Consider the following 24,577-nt stretch of genomic DNA (forward strand, 5'->3'; position numbering starts at 1 on the left):
CCTTCCCTCCCCTTCCCTCCCTTCCCTCCCCTCCCCTCCCCTCCCTTCCCCTCCCCTCCCTTCTCCTCCCCTTCCATCTCCTGTCACATCCCTCCTATACATGCATGATTTTCAATGGTGCATATTTCTGAAGCCCTAAAATGCATTTTGTATGTGTGATGTGGGCAGGACATAAAATGGATTTCTGCAGGAACTGTGGATGTGACAAAGGATGAAGAGGAGAACTGAACTTTGTTGGGAAAAGGGATCTGTCCATGCTGGAATGTGTGGGATTTTGTAGCAGCTGGAATTTGGTATTAGACAATTCAACAGGAAAATTCCACCTCTGTATTCAAGGGGGCTGATTCTGATGCTTCCCAAATGACCTGCATAAGAAGTCATCCTTGAACGTCATCACAAATGTTGCCACCCCAGAGACTGACAGAATGAAGCTGAGACATCAATAAATTTTAATCTGTGAAATTCAGCTAGCTGCTTCTGTTAATAATAATGCTTCCTCAGCAAATGAGTGCAGAGCAAAGGATATTTAAGATGGGATACCGAATCATGTAGACACCCCATTCCTGCAAGGACCATGGCCTGAGAGTAGGAATCACCTGGCACAGTGCAAGGCTCTGTACACAGACCTGAATGCAGGGTGTGCACTTTTGGCTGTGTTTCATGAGGCAGCAGCCCCAACAACGACCACTTAGATCAGAGTGTTCAGTCAAGGGCAAGCTGAAAATAAACCTCCTCTACAGTGCACCAGAGGAGGAATGAATGTGATCCACAGAGAGGGAAGGAAAAGAGCGGTACTAAGGGTATGTATATAATGGGTCCAGTTCTTGGGCACCATTTCCCAAGCATGTTGGAGAAATCAGGAATCAGAAGATACATGTCAGGTCACAGAAAAACATAGAATTATAGAATCATAGAATAGATTGGGTTGGAAAAGACCTCCAAGATCATCAAGTCCAACCCCTAATCCAACTCCAATTACTATATCATGGCACTAAGGGCCATGTCCAATCACTTTTTAAAAACCCCCAGGGATGGTGAATCCACCACCTCTCTGGGTAGGCCATTCCAATGCCTGATAACCCTCTCTGTAAAGAATTTTTTTCTAACATCTAACCTAAACCTCCCCTGGCAGAGCTTGAGCCCATGTCCCCTTGTCCTATTGTTGGTTGCCTGGGAGAAGAGACCAACTCCCACCTGGCTATAACCTCCCTTCAGGTAGTTGAAGAGAGTGATGAGGTCTCCTCTAAGCCTTCTCTTCTCCAGACTAAACAACTCCAACTCCCTCAGCCTCTCCTCATAGGACTTGTGCTCAAGTCCCTTCACCAGCCTCGTTGTTCTTCTCTGGACCCGCTCCAGCACCTCAATATCCTTCCTGAACTGAGGGGCCCAGAGCTGAACACAATACATCTACACAGGAAGAAAGGAGAGAAGCCAACTTCACTTGCAAGACAAATTTAAGAAGTAATTTCATCACAGTCTGTAAGGGCCTGCATGAGTAGGTAATTTCTGATCAGAGACAGCTCTGTCATTTGGCAGAAATGCCAAAGAAACCCCCTTGTGACTGAAGGCAGAGCAGATGAAGAGCATGGTGCAGATTTTTAAGAGATGGTGTTGAACACTTTTCTGCAGTTGTAATGGATTCTCTATTACACAAAGCCCTTTCTTATATCGAGGCTAGCTACCTCTAAAAGCTATGTGCTTTAACTCAACTGAGACATTATGAGCAAAGAGAGGCTCTGCAGACAGCCTGACAGGGGCTGCCTGTGACATATCAGAGACGACTTGTTGATGGTCACATAATCTCTTCCAGTATTAAAACTCTAAGCATACTGAAGATGTCAGACAACAAGGTCTGCTGCCAGCAAGCTCTGATGGATATTCAGGAAACAATCCTTTTTGAATTAGTCCTTTTTCCTTCAAAGCAACCAATTCAGTAGCATGAACACACTGCATCCAAAACTAATTTTTCATATGGCCCAGTGGGATCTGCCTCAAATCCAGATGGTCCAGTGGGCTGTTTTTGACAAAGACCAACACATGATGCTGCTTTAAGATAATATGTGCTGTTTCCCTCCACACAATGCCTGTCTCAGTAATGTCGTTAAACATGATGCCCTATTCTGACCAGCATGCTGCATCCTTTTGCTCTATCGCAAGCAGTCTGAGTTCATCTCCATGCAGCAGATGTCAAAGGCAGCATGCTGCATGGTGACTGTCCCACCAAAGGTGTAGTTTATCACTGCTCTGCCTCAACACACTTACTTGTCACTGAGCAGCATCTCACTGATGATCTCTTACTTAGGAGGTGATGTCTCTAAAGCCTGTTGCCGTCGTGGATTCTTTGTCCTAGCAACATATTCTTTATGTTGCTGTTTATTTATTCCTTTTTGACATTTTGAGTTTTGCAGTTGATCTCCTTCAGTTTTAAAAGTATTTAAATGATTCACAATCCGCTAACTCTGATCAGCTCCAGGTCCTCTTGTTTCCCCAACTCCCAGTCTAAAACTTGCCTGTCCTAGTTAGAACAGCTGGGACCGATTCATCACTGGATGAGTGTAGCCCAAAACTGTGTATTCTATAGCCTTCCATGCCATCTCCCAGAAACTGTTGTCAGTAGAGGCCTGCGAGGTGGGGGGATGTTCCTGTCCTCATGCCCTTTTGTGGAATTCCCTGCTCTGAGGGAAGGACTGAGCACCCTCATACCCTTTTATGGAATTTCCCACTCTGAGGGAAGGACTGAGCATCCTTTTATGGAATTCCCCACTCTGAGGGAAGGACTGAGCATTTCTACCTGAGCTGGAGAATATATAAACCTGGAGTTTCGGAACCTTTCCACCTCTCGTGGGATCCAGAGGAAAACTGCAGCTCACTGCTCTCAGCCAGACTGCAGCTCACCGCTCTCAGCCAGACTGAGACCACCACCCTCAACTGGACCGCAATCACCACTTTTGACCAGACTGCAACAGCTCTCACACCAGCAGGTTTTTTCCCCTCTCCCTTTACTTTGGACTCGGGGGGGGGGCCCAAGGAACACCACTTTGTTTATGCCCCAGGGTGCTGGGTTATATATACATTTGGGTTTTGTGGGTTAAGACCAACTGTTTGTCCATATAACTGTACTTACTGTATTATTTTATTAAATTGTTATTCTGACTTATAATCTCTCTTTTGAGTTGAGTTCATTTCCCCTGCTGGTTAACTTTTAAACCAGCACATTGCCTTATCAGTCAAGCAGCCAGCCTTGCAAAATGGGCTCACAGAGGTCTCTCCTTGCTTGGAAAGCTTTTCATATCTAACTTTGCAAAACCAAAACACATCAGGGGCTAAAAAACCTGGATGCAGCTGTCCAAGCCCTTTCTTCCTCCTGTCCCCCTGGATTCTGATCATCTCACTTGTGATGTTTTCTAGACACATACAGCCAGTCTGCCTCTAGCTCCTCAGTAACTTGCATCCAGCTCATTGCCACTGGAGGGGGATTACTGCAGACAGCAATAAACAGATTCACATTAAAACAGGTCAGCTGCCATAGTTCCTAAATCATATCCTTTCTCAGGAATCACAACCATAAAGTAAACATCTCAAATATTTGTATGAGTGATAGGGTTTCCCAACAACCCTTAGAATTCATGGGGAAGTCACATGCCTCCCATCACACACTCCTGGCTTTGCAAGTGGGCCAGCAACCACTACAGAGAAGTGACGCTCAGCAGCTTCTGCTGTTAGCTGCTGAAATGGGTGAAGCTGCAGTGAATTCAATGCACTTCATTGATGCTGTCCTTCACGGCATGGGGCATCACTCCTGCTCAGGGAGAGGAAGACCTCCACAGTCTGCAGACACAGGTTACTGCCAGGGGAACCAGAGTGCATGGTCCCTGCAGAGCAGATGGTCTCAGGACTGTCTGTTAAGGAAGGTTAGAGAGATACTCCTCTTCACTCAGCCACTTCAGCAGGGAGATGCTGCTCAAGCTAAGGCAGGTGGGCTGGCCCTTCACAATTGTCCTCTTTTTGCTTCAGGGTTGACACAGCTCCCTTAGTGGTGTAGTCCTCAAAGAAGTGTGCCCCATCTCCACTTTCTGTAAGTGACATCACGAAGCTCATACAGACTTACAGGCTGGATCCCAGAGACCTCACTGCAGAGCGCTAGTCTGAAATTTCAGGCAACCGATGATGAAAAAGAGAATTACCATGGGCCCTGGTTGCTATTAACAAGATTCATAGGAGGGCACTTGGAGACTGCTGAAGGTGACTTCCCAGCCGTGCTCCCTTCACCTAGAGCTGGCTAATAGAGGTTAATATCCCTTGGCAGAGCTCAGTATATCCAGACTTTTTTCCTTTAAAGAGGAAAAATAAATCAAATGCAAATGAAGTGTAACCACTCTTGTCATCTGTTCCTGTGAATGGAATATAATGTAATAATGTTCCTGTGAAGGAACTCAGGGATATAAAGTGTGTCCTGTGGGGTCAGATCATTGAGCAGCATGAAAACATATCTGAGTAACCAAAAGAAACTAACACAATCTACAAACTTGAATGGGTCTAAGAGTCAAAACATCTTCAGTATTTTCCTGTGCCCTTACCCCATGTCCCTTCTTTACCCCGCATATTCTTCTGAGCATGTGCCATGAGACAAAAACCCCAAAAATTATCTTCCTAGATCCACTGCATGTCCCTAGGTGAGCTTGGGCAGGACATTTATTGCCCTACTTTCTTCCATTCCCGGGGCACAGAATGGAAATAATACTGTTTACCCACTTCACAGGAGTGCAACCATGGCCAGTGAACTAACTCGTGAATACAAGGTGCAAGACCCTGTCTTTGCCCATGTTGCAGAGCTCTCTGGAAGAGGAACACTATCATACTCAGCTCCCAAGGGGGTGTTCAAACATGTTTTCTGGATACCTACTCCCAGGGAAGTCTGAGGACATAGTAGCACAAGTGTTATCAGCACAATGCAGGATCACCAAGTGCAAGCTAGAACCATTGACAGAAAGCATGCATGTCATGGGACTTGATGGGCATAAATCTCCTAAGGGCCTTCTTTTCATGTTGCAGAAAAAACATGGCCAGGAGGCACTCGGGAATGTTGAGAAGAGGGGCTGGCTGGAACAGGATCCACCTTCTATCTCTACACTTTCATGCTCAGGTCCCAAGGATGAGTTTCACAACAGAATCTAGCAATTTGTAGGGAAACAAAAGAAGAAAGGTATAGCTTGAAAGCACTACATTTCCTTTCTTCTTTTACTGCCCAGAACATTCTACTTATTTTGTTTTCAGAGACTGTTTCAGAAATTGCTGGGGAAAAGAGCAAGAGTTTTAAGAGAGAGAGAGAGCAGATGTATTCTTTTATGTGACACATATGAATAATTTAATTTGTTGTCATGAATAGCTTGGGTTTCTCTAAATAAGCCATCTATCTAGGGGTTAGAAGGGAAACTAGCAGTAATATGGAGTAATATAGGAGTGTAGTATGACAAATTATGTTTCTGGATAAAAGATGGCACTGCATTTATACATGAACTCTAAGAGAATAGTATTTCAGCTTGTAACTCATGTCATATTTCACTGCCGCCACATTGGACAAGTCGTCTATCTATTTACTTGTGGCATAAAGAACTCATAAGATATTTATAAGTGATCCAGAGATACCTAAATAGGGAATAATTTGATTTCAGAGATAGGTACCAAAGAGAGCAGTTTAAAGCCCTGACAGAATGTGCAGCCTTCTGCTTTCATGCTTGGTAATTGCTGGAGCAAAGCAGGGCTGTATATGTTAATGAGATCTGCTCCACAAATGTTTTTCCCTCCTGACAATTATGATTTTCTTAGGCAGACTGAATAACATTACACCAGGACCTGAGAAACACTCCTAGTAAAAAAAACTCCAATAAGTAAGTTAAATGTGCCCACATTGTTGCAGCGATGTGTAGGACCCTTAGAATGTCTCCTGCTACATCTCCCAAGTTCTTTGGAGTCCCCAGGCTTGGGGAAGGGAAGAAGGAGTCTCCTTCTAGGTAACTTGTCAGTGACGTGCTGAGCTGGATACACTCATCCTGAAGAGGATCACAGGTAACAGAGCAGCAGCTCCTGCAACTTGTCTGGATCAACTCTTCAAACCAAAATCAAATCACTGTCATTCAAACCAGTTGGGTTTTTCAGAACCTTTCTCTACTGCAAAGTTTTGTGCAAGAGAACAGCAACCTTTCTGGTTATCAAGAGCCCCACTCTCTTTAAAAACAAAATCCTGGTAGAAATAGTCTGGCTAGCAATAATATTTTCTGCATGTGTCCCTTGTGAAAAGATTGCATGGAGGGAGTCACTACAAAGCGATGAGTTCAATTTTTTGGCATTTCTAAGACACTAAATATCCATCCTGAAAGACCCTAGGCAGGCACTCTGCTATTAGACAGGCAGTGCCACGGAGACATGGGGGAAGAGAAATGACTCACAACGTCATGGTTGTTCTGTCTTCCAGAAGGCATTTTACTGAGATGCCCAAATTGGGAATACACATTGACACATGGAGAACAGGAGGTAGCCCTCAGTCTTCAACAGACAACAGCTCTTCTGCACAAAGCTCCCCTATTTGTTAGTGTTGCCAAAAAGGGGCTGTTTTTACAGTTTTCTTCCAGAAAGAAGTGACAAAGCAAATACGTTACAATAAAATACCCTTACAAGAACTGAGCCCTGAACTGCTCTTACCCTATGCAGCTCTCATGCCTTGATGAGCTGTGGCATGAAAGTCAATGCAGCACGATATGCAGCAATGTCTGCATCCTCAAGGGTAGAATCAAATCCTTTAAGGCTCTCACTGTGGTGAAGCAAATCTTGCCCCTCTGCTATATCACATCTCCCATTGCTCCCCTTCTAACTTCTGCTCTCAGTCCTGGTATTAACCCTCTCCACTCCACTTTGAGTCTGTTAGTAACTTTAAAAAGTATTTGCTTCTTTTCAGCAACTGTTGGGGAAAAAAATTTTACTAGTGGGACACACTTGTGCTGTGTGATTCAGGTGCTGTTTTTCTCATTTGGACATATAAGCAAATTTTTATGTAGTTAGCCATCTGGCATGGTTCACTCCCCTGTTCAGTGTCTGCCGTCCTTAAATACTTTTATTCTGTTCCTGGAGTCTCAACAGATGAAGTTGGGTCTCTAAAGAACCTCTGTATAAGCCAAGCCCAGGAGGCCCTCATGCATCTGGCCACAATGATACCACATTTGAACCAGAGGAGCACAACACAGCAGTCACCTTTTCTGCTGGTCTTGTGCTGCCAAATGCATCTCTCCTCTCCTACCCATCTTTCTGCATGACCAGCTGCATCTGCAGAATTTGGACCTTCCTGGAATGGAAGTTACTCTTCATGCTGAGATTCCTTGTGCTGAGCGCAGCATGTTGATCATTTGGATCTGGTTCACAGAAAAGTGTGAAAATCACAGTGCTGTGCAGGGTTGGCCAAGGAGCACAGCAATGAAGATGTATACTGGGCTCAAAGCAGAGGCTTCTAGCAATGCATGTGGTTTCAGCTAACCAGGTTCTTACCCAAATCTTGCCTTGTTTTCTCCTCCCTTGCTCTATGCTCCTAGTGGAGAAGAAACTTTGATAGAGAGGAAGATGCATGGGTGGTGTGTACTTTGTGAATGTCTTCCTCTTCTGAGCACTTTGTACGTGTAGGTCAGGATGGTTGTCCATACACCTCTCTGTTTATTAGGGCAGTAACATCCCAAAGGGTTAAGTGAGGCTGGGAATCCATGATGCCAGATGCAGTACACCCATTTAAGAAGTGACATGTATGATCTCAGAATGTTACAGTCCAGAGAAATAGGTCAGAAAGAAGAAGGAGTCCTGGAAAATGATGCACACACTGTCACAGCATGGTACTAAAATTTGCAAACACTGTCTCCTTTCTCCTTTTAAGATCTGAGACAGGGAAGGAAGTTCTACAGTTGTTTTTTTAAACACAAATGTTCTTTATGAAAAGCTGATCAAGCTCCTACAGCACTACTTTGAAGAGATTGAGGGTTCTATATTTCAAAGACACTTTAAAAATCCCACCAAGAAAAGTATTTTTGGTATAAAACATTTTTCCTTATCCTGCTTATTTCCCCAGTCTTTTTTTAGCTTGTTCTCCAACAGCTGGCTAAGGAAGGAAGGTCTTGTTGATTTGGACTGAGAAGAGGGAGACTTTTTTTTGCTGCCTAAATGCCAGGCCAGATGTGTCAATCACACCATTAGGCAATTACGTGTGCTGCAGTCACTTGTATTACTACTGCACGAGAGAAATTGGGGCAAAAAGACAGCAACTAGGGATTTTGTTTTGATTAAGAAAATTATACTTCCCATAGTCAATTCTGAAATGCTGTAGAAGGGTGTGATTTGAGCTAACACCTCACATGCCTCAGAGAGAAAACTTTTTGTCTCCCTGTGGAGGCACTGAATACTGCATTACTGGCACACACTGGGAAAAACACTTCTCTCTTCCATAGTCTGCCCCATTACTTTACAGTGAGCAATTAAGGAAGCACAGGAATCCAGAAGAAAACACTGTATTTGGATCTAATGAAGTGTTTTCCTCCATCAGAAAAATATCTTTTATTTCAGAGACATGGGATTCATTGCAGCTTGAAACCCAAGGACTGCTGATTCTGTGTTCAGTCAGAGACAGAAATGTTATGTGTTTGAGCCAGTGTGAGAGACTGGATTCAAATATCACTGGATTATTTACTGGGTCAGAACAAACTGTGTATGTGGGGGGAAGGGGCGTGAGAGCAATAATTCTCTATTGTTTAGTAATGTTCTATCGGCCTTTACAATGTAAGTTTCTGTTAAGGTAGTTGCAGAATAAGCAAATTTCTGAATGCTTTAGTTAAAGCAGTGGTAACATGAGTATCCAGGTTTTGGATGAGAGATGCTGAACAAAGGTGCTTTACAACCACCTGTAAATACACTGCTCAATGGACAAGGTCAAGTAGAGTTCAAGCTCCAAACGACCACCAGAGACCACTCAGGTTCCACCAGAAGACCCCTAGTGACCAAGTAAGGACTTCCAAAGAACTTCTTAGAACTAATTAACACATGTATGAACTTCATAAGAGAAGTAGTGAATATGTAAGTACTGAATATGTAAAACTGGGAGTAAATATTAGCTACGCTGAGCCAAGAAGGGACACACACATGACTAGAGGAGCGATCCTCTTGTGTGTTCAGTGGTGATAGTAAAAGAATGCCTGACCACTAATGCTCACAAATTGAGTCTTAGGGGTTTCTTTTTGTTGATTTACAGTAACAGGCCAGGCTGAAGCCCATATGGCAGGGCCAGACATGGCAGCTCCAGCACGAAAGCCGCATGGCAGATCTGTCAATCAAAGGGCCTTCCTGGTAGCTCACTCATACCATGCCCCCTTGAGCCTCTGATTGCCTGCACCACCCCTCACTCTGGCCTGGAGGGCTCTGAGTGGGCAGTGAACCAGACCGTGGGAGGGATGGCCAAAGTGGCCAGACCATATAAATACAAGGGTATTGAGTCTCCACTTCATTTTTCTCTCTCTTCTGTGGCCATCACCATGTGAAGGATTCTCAGTAGTAACTATTTTTCTCTTATTCTAATCTCTTTCTTTACTCCTTCTCTCTTCTTCTTTCTTTTTACTCCTGTTTCTTCTCTTAATCTCTTTTCTTTCTTTACTTTTTCCTTAATCTCGTTTGGGTAACTTAAAACTAACAGGTTGTATTTTACTAAGCTGGTGTGTGAGTTGGGTGGAATGCTTTATCTTGGTTGTAGTTGCCCTGTGAACCTTTTGCCAAAATGCCTATTTTCTCACCAAATTAAAAGAAATCTCTTGGGAAATCATATATAGCACTTTCTCTTTATGTGACCTCAAGATATGAAAGAACTAAAAGACTTTGCAATTTTAAGCCTTAAATATAAGTAATACTCCCAGTAAAGCTTGAGGTTTCAGGACTTGAGTCTTACAGCCAGTATGTAAAACATTCTGTTCTTCTGGTCTATGCCCAGTTCAAGTTAGGTGAAGGGAAGAGAAGATGTTGGCCTGTTGAGTAAGACAAGCTCCATGTGGGTGGACAGATGCTCCCAGCCCTGACCTTACACGATATTTAAGCACATGGGTCTTCTTCAGTTTCTGACCAGTCCATTCAGAGGCAGGAGGCAAATGCTGATCTCCATTAGGGCCAGAGGGAATTTTGCCATTGGTATCCACAGAGCTGGGACTTTACGCAACAAATAAAGATGAGTGATCATTCACTGTCTGGTCGGAGGAGAAAGTGAGCAGACCCCATGCAGACTAGCTTACAAAGCAGCTGATCCCCTGCAGATCAGCTCTTGGAGGCTTAATCTCAAATATGCCACCCTCCTCCCAGCCTTCCCCATATATCCCAAATGACATCTGACCTCTAGCTCCTGGAAATCCTCTTCTTCCTCAACATCATAGGAGAGGGTGTGAATCTTGATGTCATCTGCTGACAGATCGATGAACTTGCTGTCTGGGTACTCCAGGCTGTCTTTGGTGGGAGAGCGGTCCTCGATGAAGGTAGTTTCACAGCACTCCGAGCTAATGCTCTCACCCCACGAGCGCAGCACATTCTCAGAGTAAAGGATGATGTTGGGCCGGTAGTGAGACTCCACTGTCTGCTGCAGCATGTTGGGGTCCAGGAGCTGATGCACAGGGTCATTCCTGCCATTCTCCAGGCAGCTTAGAGAGGACAGGCTGCCCACTTGGTGACTCTGGTACTGTGGAGTCGAGTACACAGAGACCAGACCATCTCCACTCTCTGCCATTAAGTTCCTTGTATTAATTAAACCATTCCTTTTCCCAGCTTCAGTGATCTTATTGTGCATTAGCACGCTGTTCTGCTCAACCAAGCCATCCATACTAGGAGGTGTCTGAGGCAGTGGGACAGGTGGCCTTTATTTTGTTGTACCTTAGAGACAGTTCACACTGGGGCAGTGGCTCCCATTTTCCTGATGAAGAAAGGAAACCGACACCAAGGTGAGGACAAAGGCAATGAATAACATATCACGGCACTCAAATCAGCTCATCTTCCATATCATCTCAAGAGGAAATAATGCCCCACATATGTGCACACCCTGACGTAGTTCTTAGTTCTTCCCATAATGCCCACTTGGAGAGCAATAAGAAATGGCAAAAAAGACCAAAAAAAACCCCAACCCACAAACCCAAACAAACAAAGAACTCCCCAAAAAATAAAAGAACTGTTTTCCGTTCTCAGAAATCTGCAATTGCAAAGGGCAGGCAGCTGGTGTGTTCAGCTGTCAGTGTCTGCAGCCACCCTTCGCCCTTGGCAAGTGCTTCACTACCCTTTGGAAACCCATCCTAAGAAAAATAAGCAGGAAGTGTTCTTAAAAATCAACAAAAAAACCACCCAGGGAAGGTGAGATCAGATCTGACCCAGAGGAACTAAAAAAAACCCCAGAACTCCTCTGGACAGGGTCTGAAATCCTCTGAGGTGCCCTACTTCTTCCAACTCCTCCGAGGCTGTTCAGGGCAACAGACTGAAGGGCTGAGATGGGGCTTGTCAGTGTGACCAACCCCATATAGATGCACCTAGAAAGCCTGGATGCACAGTCACCTGAGGCCCAGGAACTGGTTGCCTCCTTTTGCACAGGAACAAAAGCTCTCCTCTGTCTCACCTGACCACCAGTCTGCCTCTGTATTGTGTGGGCTGTACTAAGGCATGGGAAATCAGAGGAACAGTTCAGAAGGCTAAAAAATACCTCTTTTCCAGGCCAAACACTTTCTCACCAGGATGCTAGTTTTTGCTAGTTTTCCTCAGATGTAGCCAAAGGAAAATGCTTTTTGAAATATGGATGTATCTGCCACAGCAACAGTAAGTTCAGGGGTTTGTTTCTGTGCCTGACCACAGAAACGACAGAAATGCTCCTGGCTTCAAAGAGCTTCATACTAGATCCTCTAAGGCCAAATTAGTAAAGTAGGATTACCTATCCCCAGTGTGCTGTCTGGAGGAAACCAAGAATGACACATACAAACACACATACATATGTATTATTTTTACTTGATGTATTCTCTCTATTTCCCTTTTATATCAGACAGCCTCTAACAGAGAAATGTCTAGGAAAATTTTATTTTCTCTAAATAACTCCAGACTTCAAATATCTGCAATCTCCCTTTTGGATGTAAGAGACATTTAAACCATTCAAAGAGCTGGTCTTCTGTTCTAACACTACCAATGAAGCAAGAAACGTGTTTAACATACAAGAGAGCTTAACTCAGTATGCTTACATGTTTACACTCACAGCATTTGGTTTAACATTCAGAAAACCCATTTTATTGTGTTGTGAAATAGTTAGTGCTTCTCCCTAAGTGAACCACCAGGAAAGCTACACAAGAGAAAATACACCATGGTGGGATCTCGTGGAATTTACACTACACACGTCTCAGCCTCAAACCTCAGGAACCTGTGAGCAAAATTAAACCAATTTGCAGATGAGCTTGGAAGCTTGGTTTCACCAAAGGATTAGTCCAAAACCCCTCAATTCATTTGCACCAGATAAAACTGAGAGTGGGTGCCCTGCCTTTCCAAATAAAACTCATTTCCATATGCAACCATGCTTGTGCTAAATGAATATAGGACCATGCCCTCCTCCTACTCCCAGTGGGGTAGCATCAGCCCATGTCAGCACAGAAGTACTGGTGTGAGGTGGAGCTGCTTTTGGAAGAAGTAAGCGAAGTTCAGCAGACAAGAGTGGGTGGGGAGGCCAATGTGCTGACATCTGCCTTAGGACTGGTTCTTGCAGAACAAGAACCTTCCATCTGCTGCTCCCCACTGGCAACTGGTGTGATCTCCTGTGGGCTGCTTCAGAGATTACGTGGGACCAGCCACAACCTCAGTTGGGGAACACTTGCTGCTTTACCCAGCTAGGTATATAATCCAGGTACCAGGATCATTCTGCTGTGCCTCCCATAGCTTGCCCAAAAACTTTCCACTTCTTCCTCCAACCTCTCCCAAAAAGCCAAAATGAAAGTACATCACCACTGCCAGAAGCTGAGAAAAAGTCCACAGCTAAAGAGTAAGTTCTCAGATTTTGCTCAGTTCCCCCTGAGCTGGTTTGGAAGATGTAAAAGACTTCCTGATGTGTGACATCAACAATCAACTCTGCTGAACCCAGAGAGACTTCACCCAAAACTGCAAAGCATCTCATAGGCATTCTTAGCCCTGCCATTTGTCCAAGCAAACTGAAACGGTCAGCAGGAGTATGCCACAGATGCAGTAGAAATTGGGAAAAGATGCACAAATCAACAAGTCCCCTTCCACAAAAATGTATGAAGAGGTCAACAGTTCGCCAATGCATCAATGGCTGCAGCAAAGCCTGGGCCATAGGGGACAGTGCTTTAGTATGCCAAAGTGACCTTTTGCCCTTCCAAGTAAACTACAGGGAGTTTCATAAGGCAATGCAACTAACTCACACTGGGAAAATTAGGAATTCATGCATTAGTGATAGCTAAAGGTTTCATTGCTAACAGTGGAAGTAAAAAGACCTCCATGCTATTTTAGTCTTACCAATACGCAGCAAATCCAGGAGCACTTCAGAATGTTACTGCGATGTCGGTGTCACTGTCACAGGACTGCCCCATACCATCCCCTGCTCTTTAATGATCATCAGCTTATATGATGCAGGAGCCAAGTCCCCGGTTAAAAGGAGGCTCAAGACTCAACATCGTTACAAAAGGGGATTTTGCTCCAAAGCATTTGGAGTTACTACAGACAAGACTCTCAAGAAGACCTAAACCAGGACTGCTCATGACACTCTACGGATGATACCTCTATCATCCCAAGAAACTGAGAATCACTGCGTTACAGGTTTACACATCCTCCCTAATCACCCACACCAGCAAAGTGTCAGCAAACCATCTCATAGCCTGGCTTCAACCTGCCCTCTCCAGACAACACCTACACTGCAGTAAATAAGTTCCATGCCTAATCTGAGAAGCCCAAAGAGGAAAACTACCCTGTTTTGGCAGGTAAGAGAATTGAGCAGCATGAACACAATTGGTGTGGGACCATTCAGCCTATGGACAACAGAATGTATCCTGGTATCCTTCACTTTACTAGATAGGATAATGTTCCTCAGTCCTACCATGGATCTATCTGCCAGCTGCTTACTTGCTGTGCATTTAAACCAGCCTTGTAAACTAATCTTGCAGATTCTAAGTGACACCTTCCCCTACGGATGGGGGAGAAGGAGAAGAAAATACCCAAAATGAGGCAAGGACAAGACAGGGAGATCCTTCCCCCACAGAGCTCATCCAATAATAGGGATAATACCTTGCTCAAGACATCTTCCTCAGAGTCCCACACAGCAGTGCAGCTAGCATGCCTCAGGGAAGGTCAGCAGAGAGATGCATATGGCAGCATGCAATCAAGCAGAGTTATTTAATCCTAGAGCCATTTCAACCTGTAACTGGCTGGCTACTTCAGCTGAGCCTGACTCAATGTTCTCAGCCCCGCAAATGTACTGCTTAACAGTAAGAGGCTGATAAGTCTCTTATGCCTTTTGCTTATACTACCTTAACAGGGGGGAAATAAGGAAATAATAATTAATAATAACAATAATAATAGCAGTAATAATGAGGCATTGATTTTTCTTTTCTGGGTGAAATTCCTGAGTGGCTGGCCATTAGGTTTAAATCAATAGCATCTTGATTGCCAGTGCATTTTGATGCATAGCTGAAACAAGGTCAATTGCTGCCTAGGGAAACCAAAAAACAGTTGAGGTACTGAGAAACTCTTCATCAATGAAAAGGCAGGATTAAGAGCATTGTCAGCCTGTGAGACACTGGGTTATTATATTAATTACTGGCCTGGACCAAATCAAGTGTGTGCATGCGGGGGAGGGGACAGGTCAAATTTCATGAAGGTGAAGTGGTGCCCTGGTCCACACCCCAGCCCCTTGAAGCCTCCTTGGCCACCCCCAGAGCAGCTGTCAGTCACTGGCACACTGGGAGCACTGTCCTACATCCTGTCCTGGAGCCCCAGTCTAGCCTCCATTTCACCTCAGGTGCAGACACCTGAGCATGTTTCTTGGGAGAAATTAATTGCAGATATGCAAGGTGCACAGGTCCAGTGGGCTCAGTCTCCCTTTGGAGTAATGATACTCCTATAAAATACAAGAGAGACCTCTCAGCTTAATACTAACCTTCATGAATGAAGCAGGTGAAATGAGTCCCTCAGGTTCAGATGGAGGTGCGACAGAATGGCACATGGTCATGAGTGATGCTTGGGGGCAAAAGGCAGCAAGTGCTTGTGCAATGGCCCAGAGCCTGTGTCCTGCCTGCAGGGACTTCTTGGACATGGATTCAGTCACTACACTTTCACTAAGGGCTTTCTTTAATGTGACCTGGGCCAGGCTCACATGCCTGTGACTCACAGGCAGGTCCTAAAATTAATATTGCTCCAGTTTCCAGGTTAACTGCAGCCCAGAATCCCCAGATGGCAGTGTGCCTGAGAAGATAACCTCTAACAGACCACCTGAGGAAACTGGAGGATGCCTTCTCTGCAGGGCTCCAACACTCAGAAAAGAGCCACTCTCATTACCTAGGACTGCAGTGAGGTTTTGGAATGATGCTGACAAGAAAATGAAACTCACCAGAGCCCTCTCAATAAGAGAGCTGTTCAGTCTGTTCCAAGATGCAGAGTTAATTTAACTGGTTTTATACAGGTTTCATCTGTCTGCACAGTTTCAATTTGTCCCAGAAATCAGTCACTAGTACTGAGGCTAACCAAAATAATTCTGCATTTTCAGACTTGATGCTGAAATCAGAAGGGAAAACCAAGTTCCAACAGATAGTACATCAATCTTCAATCTAATGTTTACCTTGGGGATTAGAAATTTTTACCCAGGTCTCTAGTATTAAAAGTGAATCCAATAATTATTGTAAACGTTACTCTTTTCAATTTCTTGCGCTTCTTTCCCTCCCTTTTTTTATTTTAATAAGAAGTGGCGACCAGTGCCAAGATATTTAGCCTGCAATGCTGTGGTTTATTAAGCTATCACTTGTGTTACAGCAGAGCCCAGCTACAGTAGCTGCAACGAGAGCTATGCTCTGCTGGGTGTTCTGCAGCCTCCTGCTCTGATGACAGGGGCTGACAAACTAATTAAGCAAAGGGTGTGAGACAGAGAAATGCCAGCAGTAGAGAGCACAAGGGGAGAACAGCTAAATGCTGTGCCCCAGGTTCTGGCAGACAAGGAGCAGAAGCCAGCTCTGTTACTGCCCACCATCCCAAAACTCCTTTGTTCTCCTGTGACCTGGCAGGATGCTATTTTCCTCCTCTTTCCATGGGACTTCACACAGCTCAAGCACAGCCTAAGGGTGTTTCAGCCTTCTGGAGATTCTTTTCATGTACCCAAAGCTCCTGTGTGAACAAGCAATTCAGGAACTCTGAATTCAGAAACCTTGAATTCTGAACAAGCAACTCAGTTGAAATACTAGGCTATGGCTGACAAGTCCCAGCCATCTTGTCATAACAGATCAGAAAGACACTCATCCAGCCAGACCAGGCATTACCAGCCCAACAGCCTGGTTTATTGGCAGGAGATGAAGGTAAGTCATGGTGATGCTGAAGGCAGAGTTCCTATCTGCTGTCAAGGCTTATGGCTGTACTTGCTGCCATTTCCTGCAGATCATCAGCCAGGAGAAAAATGCCATGTGCTTCTGCATGGGGGTCTTAGATATCAGGGGAAATCTTTTCCCCATGAAGACAGTCAAGGATGGGAAAAGGCTGCCCAGGGAGGCCCTGCAGTCTCCATCCTTGGAGATTTCCAAGACCCACTGAGCAACATGGTGTGACCCCATTGCTGACCCTGCTTTGCGCATGAAACAGAACTAGAGACCTCCTGAGGTTCCTTCAACTCAATTATCCTATGATTCAAATCCCTCTGATCCTTACAGATTCCCACCTGTCGCCCATGCTCCCAAAAAGACATTCACTGCTCCCACGTCCCTCTGCCAATCCCTCAGTGATTCTAAATCTAACACCGCATGGCAAGAAGTGGCAATAACGACCCTTCACAGGGCTGTGCCACCACCAGAAACTGATTCAGCCTCATGACTATCAGATTCAACAAAATACCCTTGGGTTTGATGCTGGTTCTCCCACTGCCAGGACAGAGAAAGAAGAGGGGAGAAAGCTTTCTTGAAGAGCAGGCAAGTCAAATGGTGAGCGCTGCAGCCTGAAAAAAACCACATCAAGAGAGGTCTGGAGGTTGCAGGTTTCCTGGCGCAAGCTTTCATGTAAGAGGGAGTTTTTAATACCCAGTACAATAGGCTTCAGTATGGTTTGAGGTATTTCAGACATCTGGAAACTGCAACAACAAACATAGACCTTTGCATGAGAGAAATCACAGGCAATAAATGGATCTGGAGAGCTGATTACAAAGTGAAATATTTAATGAAATGAAGGAAAAAATATGTCCCACTTGTATTTTTCTTCTTTGATTTAGCTGAGCTCATTAAACTAGGTTTTGTTTTAAGGGAACACTATATTTCAGCGGCTGAAATTCCTTTTGCCCTATTAAGTAAACTACAGGGAGTTTCATAAGGCAATGCAACTAACTCACACTGGGAAAATTAAGAATTCATGCATTAGTGATAGCTAAAGGTTTCATTGCTAACAGTGGAAGTAAAAAGACCTCCATGCTATTTTAGTATTACCAATATGCAGCAAATCCACTGTGAAATGTGGGCCTGTCCTTCCCTGAAGAGGAGGAACTTGGAGTACAGTGAAACACCCAAGGTCATGTCGAACAGAGTAGCAGAACTGGAAATAAAATCCAGGTCTCTTGATTGTCTGTCCAGAGATATATTTAAATGTGGAAATAATTACCATATGCGTATTAGATCTGCCTGAATAATTGATTGCTTAATTCAGTAGCTTAACCAAAGAACAGAGTGGGGGAGAAAAGAGGAATTACCTTGCATTGACCTAAAACAAAAAATGTTATCCCTGCAACAAAATATTTCCTTTTGAGCAGATGGAAGCATTTTGTCTGAGCCAAAATGTAATGTTTTGTTTATTTATTTTTATTTGAACAAACTGGTTTTTAATTCAAGTTATCTCTAATTAAAACAAAAAAAAGACATTCAGGCTTTTCTAGCAATCTTCCTTCCTGACTTAATTTTGTCAGCCTTGACTCTTTGTGTTCAGTCTGAATTCACAACTTTCTTCATTCAATGACAAAACTGCACTTTCCAGATAATGAATAACTGACCTGACTAACAGCACCTTGCTCTGATGTAAACAACCCTGCCTATTGTGGAAGGCACAGTGACACCTGTACAACTTATGGCAATTACTTTGTGAAGTGAAAGCAGTAAAATATCAGGCTCTGTGCATTTTTAAGCAAAACATTCATCTCACCAAGGCAATCCGGGAAAGCTCAGTGTCAGAAACCTATTATCAGCACCCTGACTGCATCTGAACATGTGAAAGCTAAGAATCAACTTTGACCAAGTGGCTAGTGAGCTCAGTGTGAAACTATAAAACAAGGCCTTTTGTACACATACCTAGCACACGGTTCTCTTGTGTCTTCTCTCCTGACTGCAAGTACATACCCTCCACTCTGAGCCTGGCTATCTAGTAGCACGCAGAGCAAAGGATGCCACCACACCAGCTTGGATCACTGCATTCAGAGGCTCCCCAATACTGCAGAAGGGGATCACTTGACAACTCCAAATGTATCCAGCCTCACTTGTGAGCTCCCCTCACCCATTTCGAACAGGGGAGATTGAGTCATGAGGAGAGATTCTTGCTTTAAGACATATTTCTCCTAATAGAAGGCTAAGCTGACATTTCTTCTCTCTCCCTCCATTCAAAAAGCTTTTCAATAAAACTCTGTGATTATGCCCAGTGCTATAAAACTAACCTTCATGATATAATAGACACATAGTGAAATACCCTTCAGCACCGTGGTCTGGCTGAAGGCTGCCAAACTGAAGAGTAGAAAATTGTGCTGTCTTTCACTTTCAAAGCAAGTGAATATAGCTCTTTTCTGGGGTGTGTAATTGTATCCCTAATTGTTCAGAGGGCTCTCATTGAGAAAAACTTCTGAAGTGAGTACCACGACTCTCCTGCATGGAGTGAAGAGCACTCATAGCCTCTGCCCAGGAGCTGCTCTGGCTTCTGGGAAAAGCTTGACTCAGACCCACACTTATCATGCCACGTTTTGGGCCAGAACTATTGATCTTATGGATTTAACCATGACCTATGTTTTGCAGAGTGAAGACTGATGCACAGTTGAACTGTGTGTTCCATTGAGTGTTTACGTGATGGAGGAGCTTCATGCTTAGGTGAAAAGATGCACTGTCTCGGTCCTCTTGGTCTCTATGCACAGTCTGGATAGTTTCTGAGAGTGAATCTAAATTTAAATGTCTGGGAAAAGCTAAGTTATCACCAAAACCCTCTGCCTAATTTTAGTGGTGACTTGTGTTGCAACAAAATTTAAATTCTTCAGCTTAGAAGCAGCTACCTGATGCTCTGCCCTGTAGAAAGCCACAGCAAGGCAAAGTCCCTGCTGCACAAAGTAGAGCTTCTAAAAGAATCACAAGAGTCTCTCCCAGGAATACCAACATCACAGTATCACCTGGTGCTCTTGATCTGCCTGCTGGCTGACTCCAGTGCCTCCCCTTTGACCTAAAATCCCTGTTTAACTGTGTTTGTGACCAGGCTGGCCCACACACAGGAACATCCAAATGTGGATCCGGGACTGACCCTACTAACTCACGTAAGTCTCATTCCTGATGGGCAGCCAAGCCCCCAGAGTACCTGATTCTTGCACACACCTTGCTTATCTGGCTCTGCTTGCATTCCCACATTGCATGCAGGAAGCACAGAAGTACAAGATACCTGCCTCGCACTTCTGCATGTAACCTACCAATGCTGTGCTCTAGGCTGGGGCTTTAGATATTCCTGAAGCATGAATGATAACTAAAGAGATGACAGAACACGAAGACAGCCTGGTGGTGCAGACTTGGTGCAAAATGAAGGTTTCTGTACTTCCTGCCCCAAACAAAGCACCCTAGGTTGTAAGTCACTTTGCTGGAAAAATGCTTCTGTGATACTGTAAAATTGCTAGTGCCAGTTCATCAGGGCGAGGATGATTAAATAAAGCAGCCACTCCTGGGGCAATAAAATCAGCTGTGCTTCATCAGGCTCTAGAGGAACTGCAGAGCTAGGAATATGCTGTGGGACAAAACCTTTACAGAATAAGTGATTTAGCCAGAGCGAGACTGGTAGCTGGAGGCAGACAGGGCAGGCAGGGAAACACTGAGCGGTAGCATCAGTGGGCATAAAGAGACCTTTACAGACCTTTCTTAATCCTGTACTCACCCCTCCCTGCAGAAACCAGAAGGGATATGAATAAGGGGGTGCATTAGACTCAGGTCATTGCCAGAACAAGACAAAAAATCCTATCACCTCTTGCCTCTGGGAGGAGAAGGAACATAGGACCCTGGAGATTTTTATATGGGAGGCACAGACATTGGTCTGGCAGAATATCCACAACACAACATTGTCACTGTGATCTTGCAAGCTACATGCAGTTGGAAGAAGAGAGATTGTTTTGTTGCAAAGAGCACAAGAATAGGGGCTGGAAGGTATAGGTGGGTGGGTGATGCGGGGACACCATGTGCTGGGAGAGGACTGGATAAGACAATGCATGTAGCAGGGAGCTGCTGTGGGAGATGTCCTCAAGAAGCACATCAGTCCTGTAGGACCTGACACCAGGCTGGATGTCTCAAGGAATCTGGGAAAGTCAAGTCCCTCCTAAAGGAGCTGAACTCCTTGATTATGCCCCACCTCTGGCAGTTATCAATGTCAGACTGGATGTGGCCCTGAGCAACCTGATCTACTGGAAGGTGTCCCTGCCCATGGCAGGGGGCTTGGAACTAGATGATCTTAAGGTCCCTTCCAGTCCAATGACATCTATGATTGTCTTCCAAGGAAATTATCTATTTACAAAAAGCATTTCAAATTTCTTAGTTCTCTCTGGGGATTTTTAACGAGTCTGATCACTCAGTCAAAGCACATAAATCTCTGCTAGAATTATGCCAACTTGATGTGAACAGTCAGTTCAATCTTCTTGTGCCCCAGTGAACTAAAGTCTCAGAGTGTAAGGACAAAAATACTTTACAGCATGGATTTGGATGGCTGGTAAATGACAGAACTTTACACATTCAGGTTTTATATAGATACACACATACAGATAAACTTCTATAGGGATGCCATATATAAAACTGGGATTGCTAAAGGCATGCATGGACTCACACCTCTCATGTACTGCACTACTACTTCAAAATGTCTTTGCTGGTCCAATGAAAATAACCAGTTTGTCAGTCTTCTGACTTTATGATGCCAAATTCAAAGCACAAAATCTTTCGATTCTTAGTTGCTACAGGTTAGACCAGCTCCACCTAAATCCTCAAGGTCATAGGCATTTACATGTGAAGAGGAGAATTTTGCTGTGATCCCATTACTCAAATGTAGTTTCCAACTTTTACTAGAGAAAGAATATTGAGAAACAATTGATTTGATAGCCAGAGGATATATATTCAGACATGAACAGCTGTGGCAGTAAATCTGCATCATATGAGAAAATGTGGTTTAAACATGTTTCAAAATGGCTTTTTGTAGTCTCTTTGTAAACACATGCTTCTTCTTCCCAACACCCCCCACAGCAACTGTTATCTCCCATGCAGGAATGTCCTGAGAAGATATCAAGAGGTGTTCTCATTGGCCCCTTTTAACCCCTTCGTATTGGTTGTTAACCCCTTCCTCCGACTTGTAATTGGTTATGCTGTGAATCCTCCTAACCCTATAAATGTAACCCCCCCAACAATAAACTCTCTCTTGCCTCCTCTCTGTGCCCTGTGTGCTGTCTCTGTGCCGGCCATGGAGCCACGTGGGTGGGGGGAGGGGAGAGCACCTCTCCCCTCCAGGCTCAGGACCTGAAGAAACACCTGGCGCTGGAGTTTCCCCCCCTATCCACATTAAGCCGTCGGAAAGGGTTCCTCAGATGGAAATGGAACTAGAACTGGGCCGCCCCACGCCTTGGGGGGAAAGAGATCCAGAAAACAGCTATGCTCACACACTTAGACACTATTCACATTTGTCAAAGCAAAGCCACTGAACACCCAGAGTATTTTCCTCCTGTATACACCTCTGCAGTTCTTTTTCATTTGCACCATACAAATAATAACCTGTAAAAATTCATCTTCAAAGTGAAGAAAATGAAATCTGGAAATCCCAATATGCACTCTGCAATCTTAATAACCACACAGGCAGTATTAAAAAACTCCTGGAAGCAATTACAGCTGGCTGCAGATACGAATTTACACTAGAGAGAAAGATAAAAAACCTTACCCAACTATGTTGCACCTTTTCTCTAATACTATCCTCAGAATCAAAAGCATTTTAAATCCTTAGAGCAGCCTTCATCAAGTTAAATGTGTTGTGGTGGTGCCTGTATACGCTACATACTGTATTACATCTTCATTTGTACAAGCAAGAACCTTCCCGTGCATATGAGATTCATTACAGAGCATACAGCACCAGTGATGTGAGATGTCTGCTTGCCCACTTAATAAAAGGAGACTTCATTTAATTCCTACAAATGCATTTATCCTACATGCACCCTGGCATGTAGGATACCAAACTGCTAATAAAATGTCGACTTATCCTGTAAAATCAGAAATGCCTTATTCTTAGGAGTGAGGTAATTTGAAATTAATATGGAGCATCTATATGCAGCTCCTTTGAAGATGATTGCTCATTAACTATAATTAAGAGCAAATAATTTAAATGCATGAATGTAGAAAAGTGCATTCTCTGTTCTGACTGTGTTTTATAATACAAAAAAATCCCCCTGTAAGTATCAGTTAATGCATCATCTTGAGTTTAAGAATATCAAAGCACCTTTTAATTTTTGTTAATGCTCTGTTTACGCTGGATTAATGTCTAATTAATTGTAACTGGAATATTTAATCTCCCTGGAAAGTTCAGATTTTTTTATCTTCTTTCTCTTTCATTACACACTGAGACTACAGTCTCCCTCCAGTGATTTTGAACGAGCAGTTCAACAGATTGCTCTCAGGAGCAACTCCTGCCACTAGGTAGCTCCACGTTCTTAGTGGGGGTCAAACCCCATCACCACTGCCACTCTCATATAGACCCTTGCACCTCTTCTCCTGCAGCACACTCTTGACCAGCAAGCACTACCAGTACTGTTCCAGGAAGGCTTGCACTCTGAATTGCCAATTCCAGAAAGATTTCAATGCATTTACCAGGCTCTTCTTACTGAAGGGCTGACCCCCTTGCGGGATGCTTTAGTGATACCCGATCAAGAAGGATGGTGCAGGCATGAGGGACTCACCCAAGGTCAACCCCTCTCTGCCACCGAATTGCAGGGACCACTGCTGTCTCCTTGCCTCAACCATCCCTCTCTCTCTAACTTATCTATCACTGCTTGCAAAGTAGAGAATGGGAAGGAAAAGAAATTCAGTCTGGCGCCTCTGGAGCAGGATGGTGAGGGAACCAGTCAGCTGTGGCTGCCAACAGCCCAGCATCTGTGCCGCCTGCCCCCCGGCTCTACGCCGCAGCCCGCACGGGGCCGCGCACGCCCGCATCTCCCCCTTCCCGGGCCAGACACTGCCCTGGGCTGGCAGGGTGTCCGGGAGCTGGGAGAGAAAGATGCTCTGCCACAGTGCGCTGTAGGGGATTCCTCAGGGGGAAGAGGAGGGACGGGAAAAGGAGGACCCCATGCACACTCTCCTATCCAGTGCTCCCAACCCACACCTCGCCATGGCACTGGAAAAGCCTTGTCCCTCCCCAGACCCCAGGCGGGCAGGGCAGATTATGCTAATTTCGACTCTCACTGGAGCATCGGAGAAGCTCCTCTGCGGGCGGCGCCCCGCCGCCCGGCGAGGGCAGGCTCTCTTCAGTCCCCGCGCTCCCCGGGGCTCCCGCCGGCGACTCTGCCGCGGCGGCTGCGGGCGCCGCGGTGCTCCCGCCTCTGCTCCGTGCCCGGCGGCGCCGCTCCGGAGTATGCGGCGCGGGGAGGGGGAGGCGGTTTAGTGTTTCGCTCCCCGGAGGAGATAGGACAGGATGGGATGGGATGAGGGGTGGTCACTCACCTCCCTGCAAGGTGACCCGCAGCGCGGTCTTCCTGCTGTGGGCTGCCGGAGAGGCGGCGTAGCTCTGGGCCAGCGGTGGCTCATAGCCCGGCCGCGCCGGCCGCGCCGGCCGCCGGCATCCTGGCTGCGGGGGCGGCGGCGACAGGGGGTGGCGGGGGAGCGGGACCGGCAGCTGGACCGGCACCGGGAAAAGGCGATCGGCCGGTGGGGCTGCGCCGCCTGCACCGACTAGCTGTACTGTGCGCTCAACTCGCGGGGAAGAGGAGGAGGAGCAGGAGGAGGCGGAGGAGGGAGGGAGAAGGAGAGAGGCAGGGGAACCAGCCTTGCGTGGCAGCGCGTCCAACTTTCCTTATGCAGCAGGAACAGCCTCCATACCCCGGTGTGTAGCCCCCATCTCGGGGGAG

At 45.3% G+C, this 24,577-nt stretch overlaps 1 protein-coding gene across 5 annotated transcripts in view; it reads right to left on the reverse strand.

Annotated features, from left to right (window-relative positions):
* The window catches only part of SYNDIG1 (synapse differentiation inducing 1), a 78,128-nt gene extending 53,851 nt beyond the window's left edge, over window positions 1-24,277 (reverse strand). For 4 of the 5 annotated variants that reach the window (XR_003531128.1, XR_003531129.1, XM_027664697.1 and 1 more), the window contains exons 1-2: window positions 24,174-24,277; window positions 10,400-10,969 (exon numbers count right to left, since the gene is read on the reverse strand). Coding sequence is in view for 3 of the 5 variants with exons in the window: in XM_027664697.1 (XP_027520498.1) it covers window positions 10,400-10,879 (480 nt within the window). In the remaining 2 variants the exon portion in view is untranslated. Of the gene's footprint in view, window positions 1-10,399; window positions 10,970-23,915; window positions 23,978-24,173 lie in introns of those variants that run through there. The other variant, XM_027664698.1, reaches the window with a different exon arrangement.
* Window positions 24,278-24,577: the final 300 nt, after the last annotated feature.

Source organism: Corapipo altera, unplaced genomic scaffold, assembly GCF_003945725.1.
Source record: "Corapipo altera isolate COAL_440 unplaced genomic scaffold, ASM394572v1 76, whole genome shotgun sequence".
NCBI lineage: Eukaryota > Metazoa > Chordata > Aves > Passeriformes > Pipridae > Corapipo > Corapipo altera.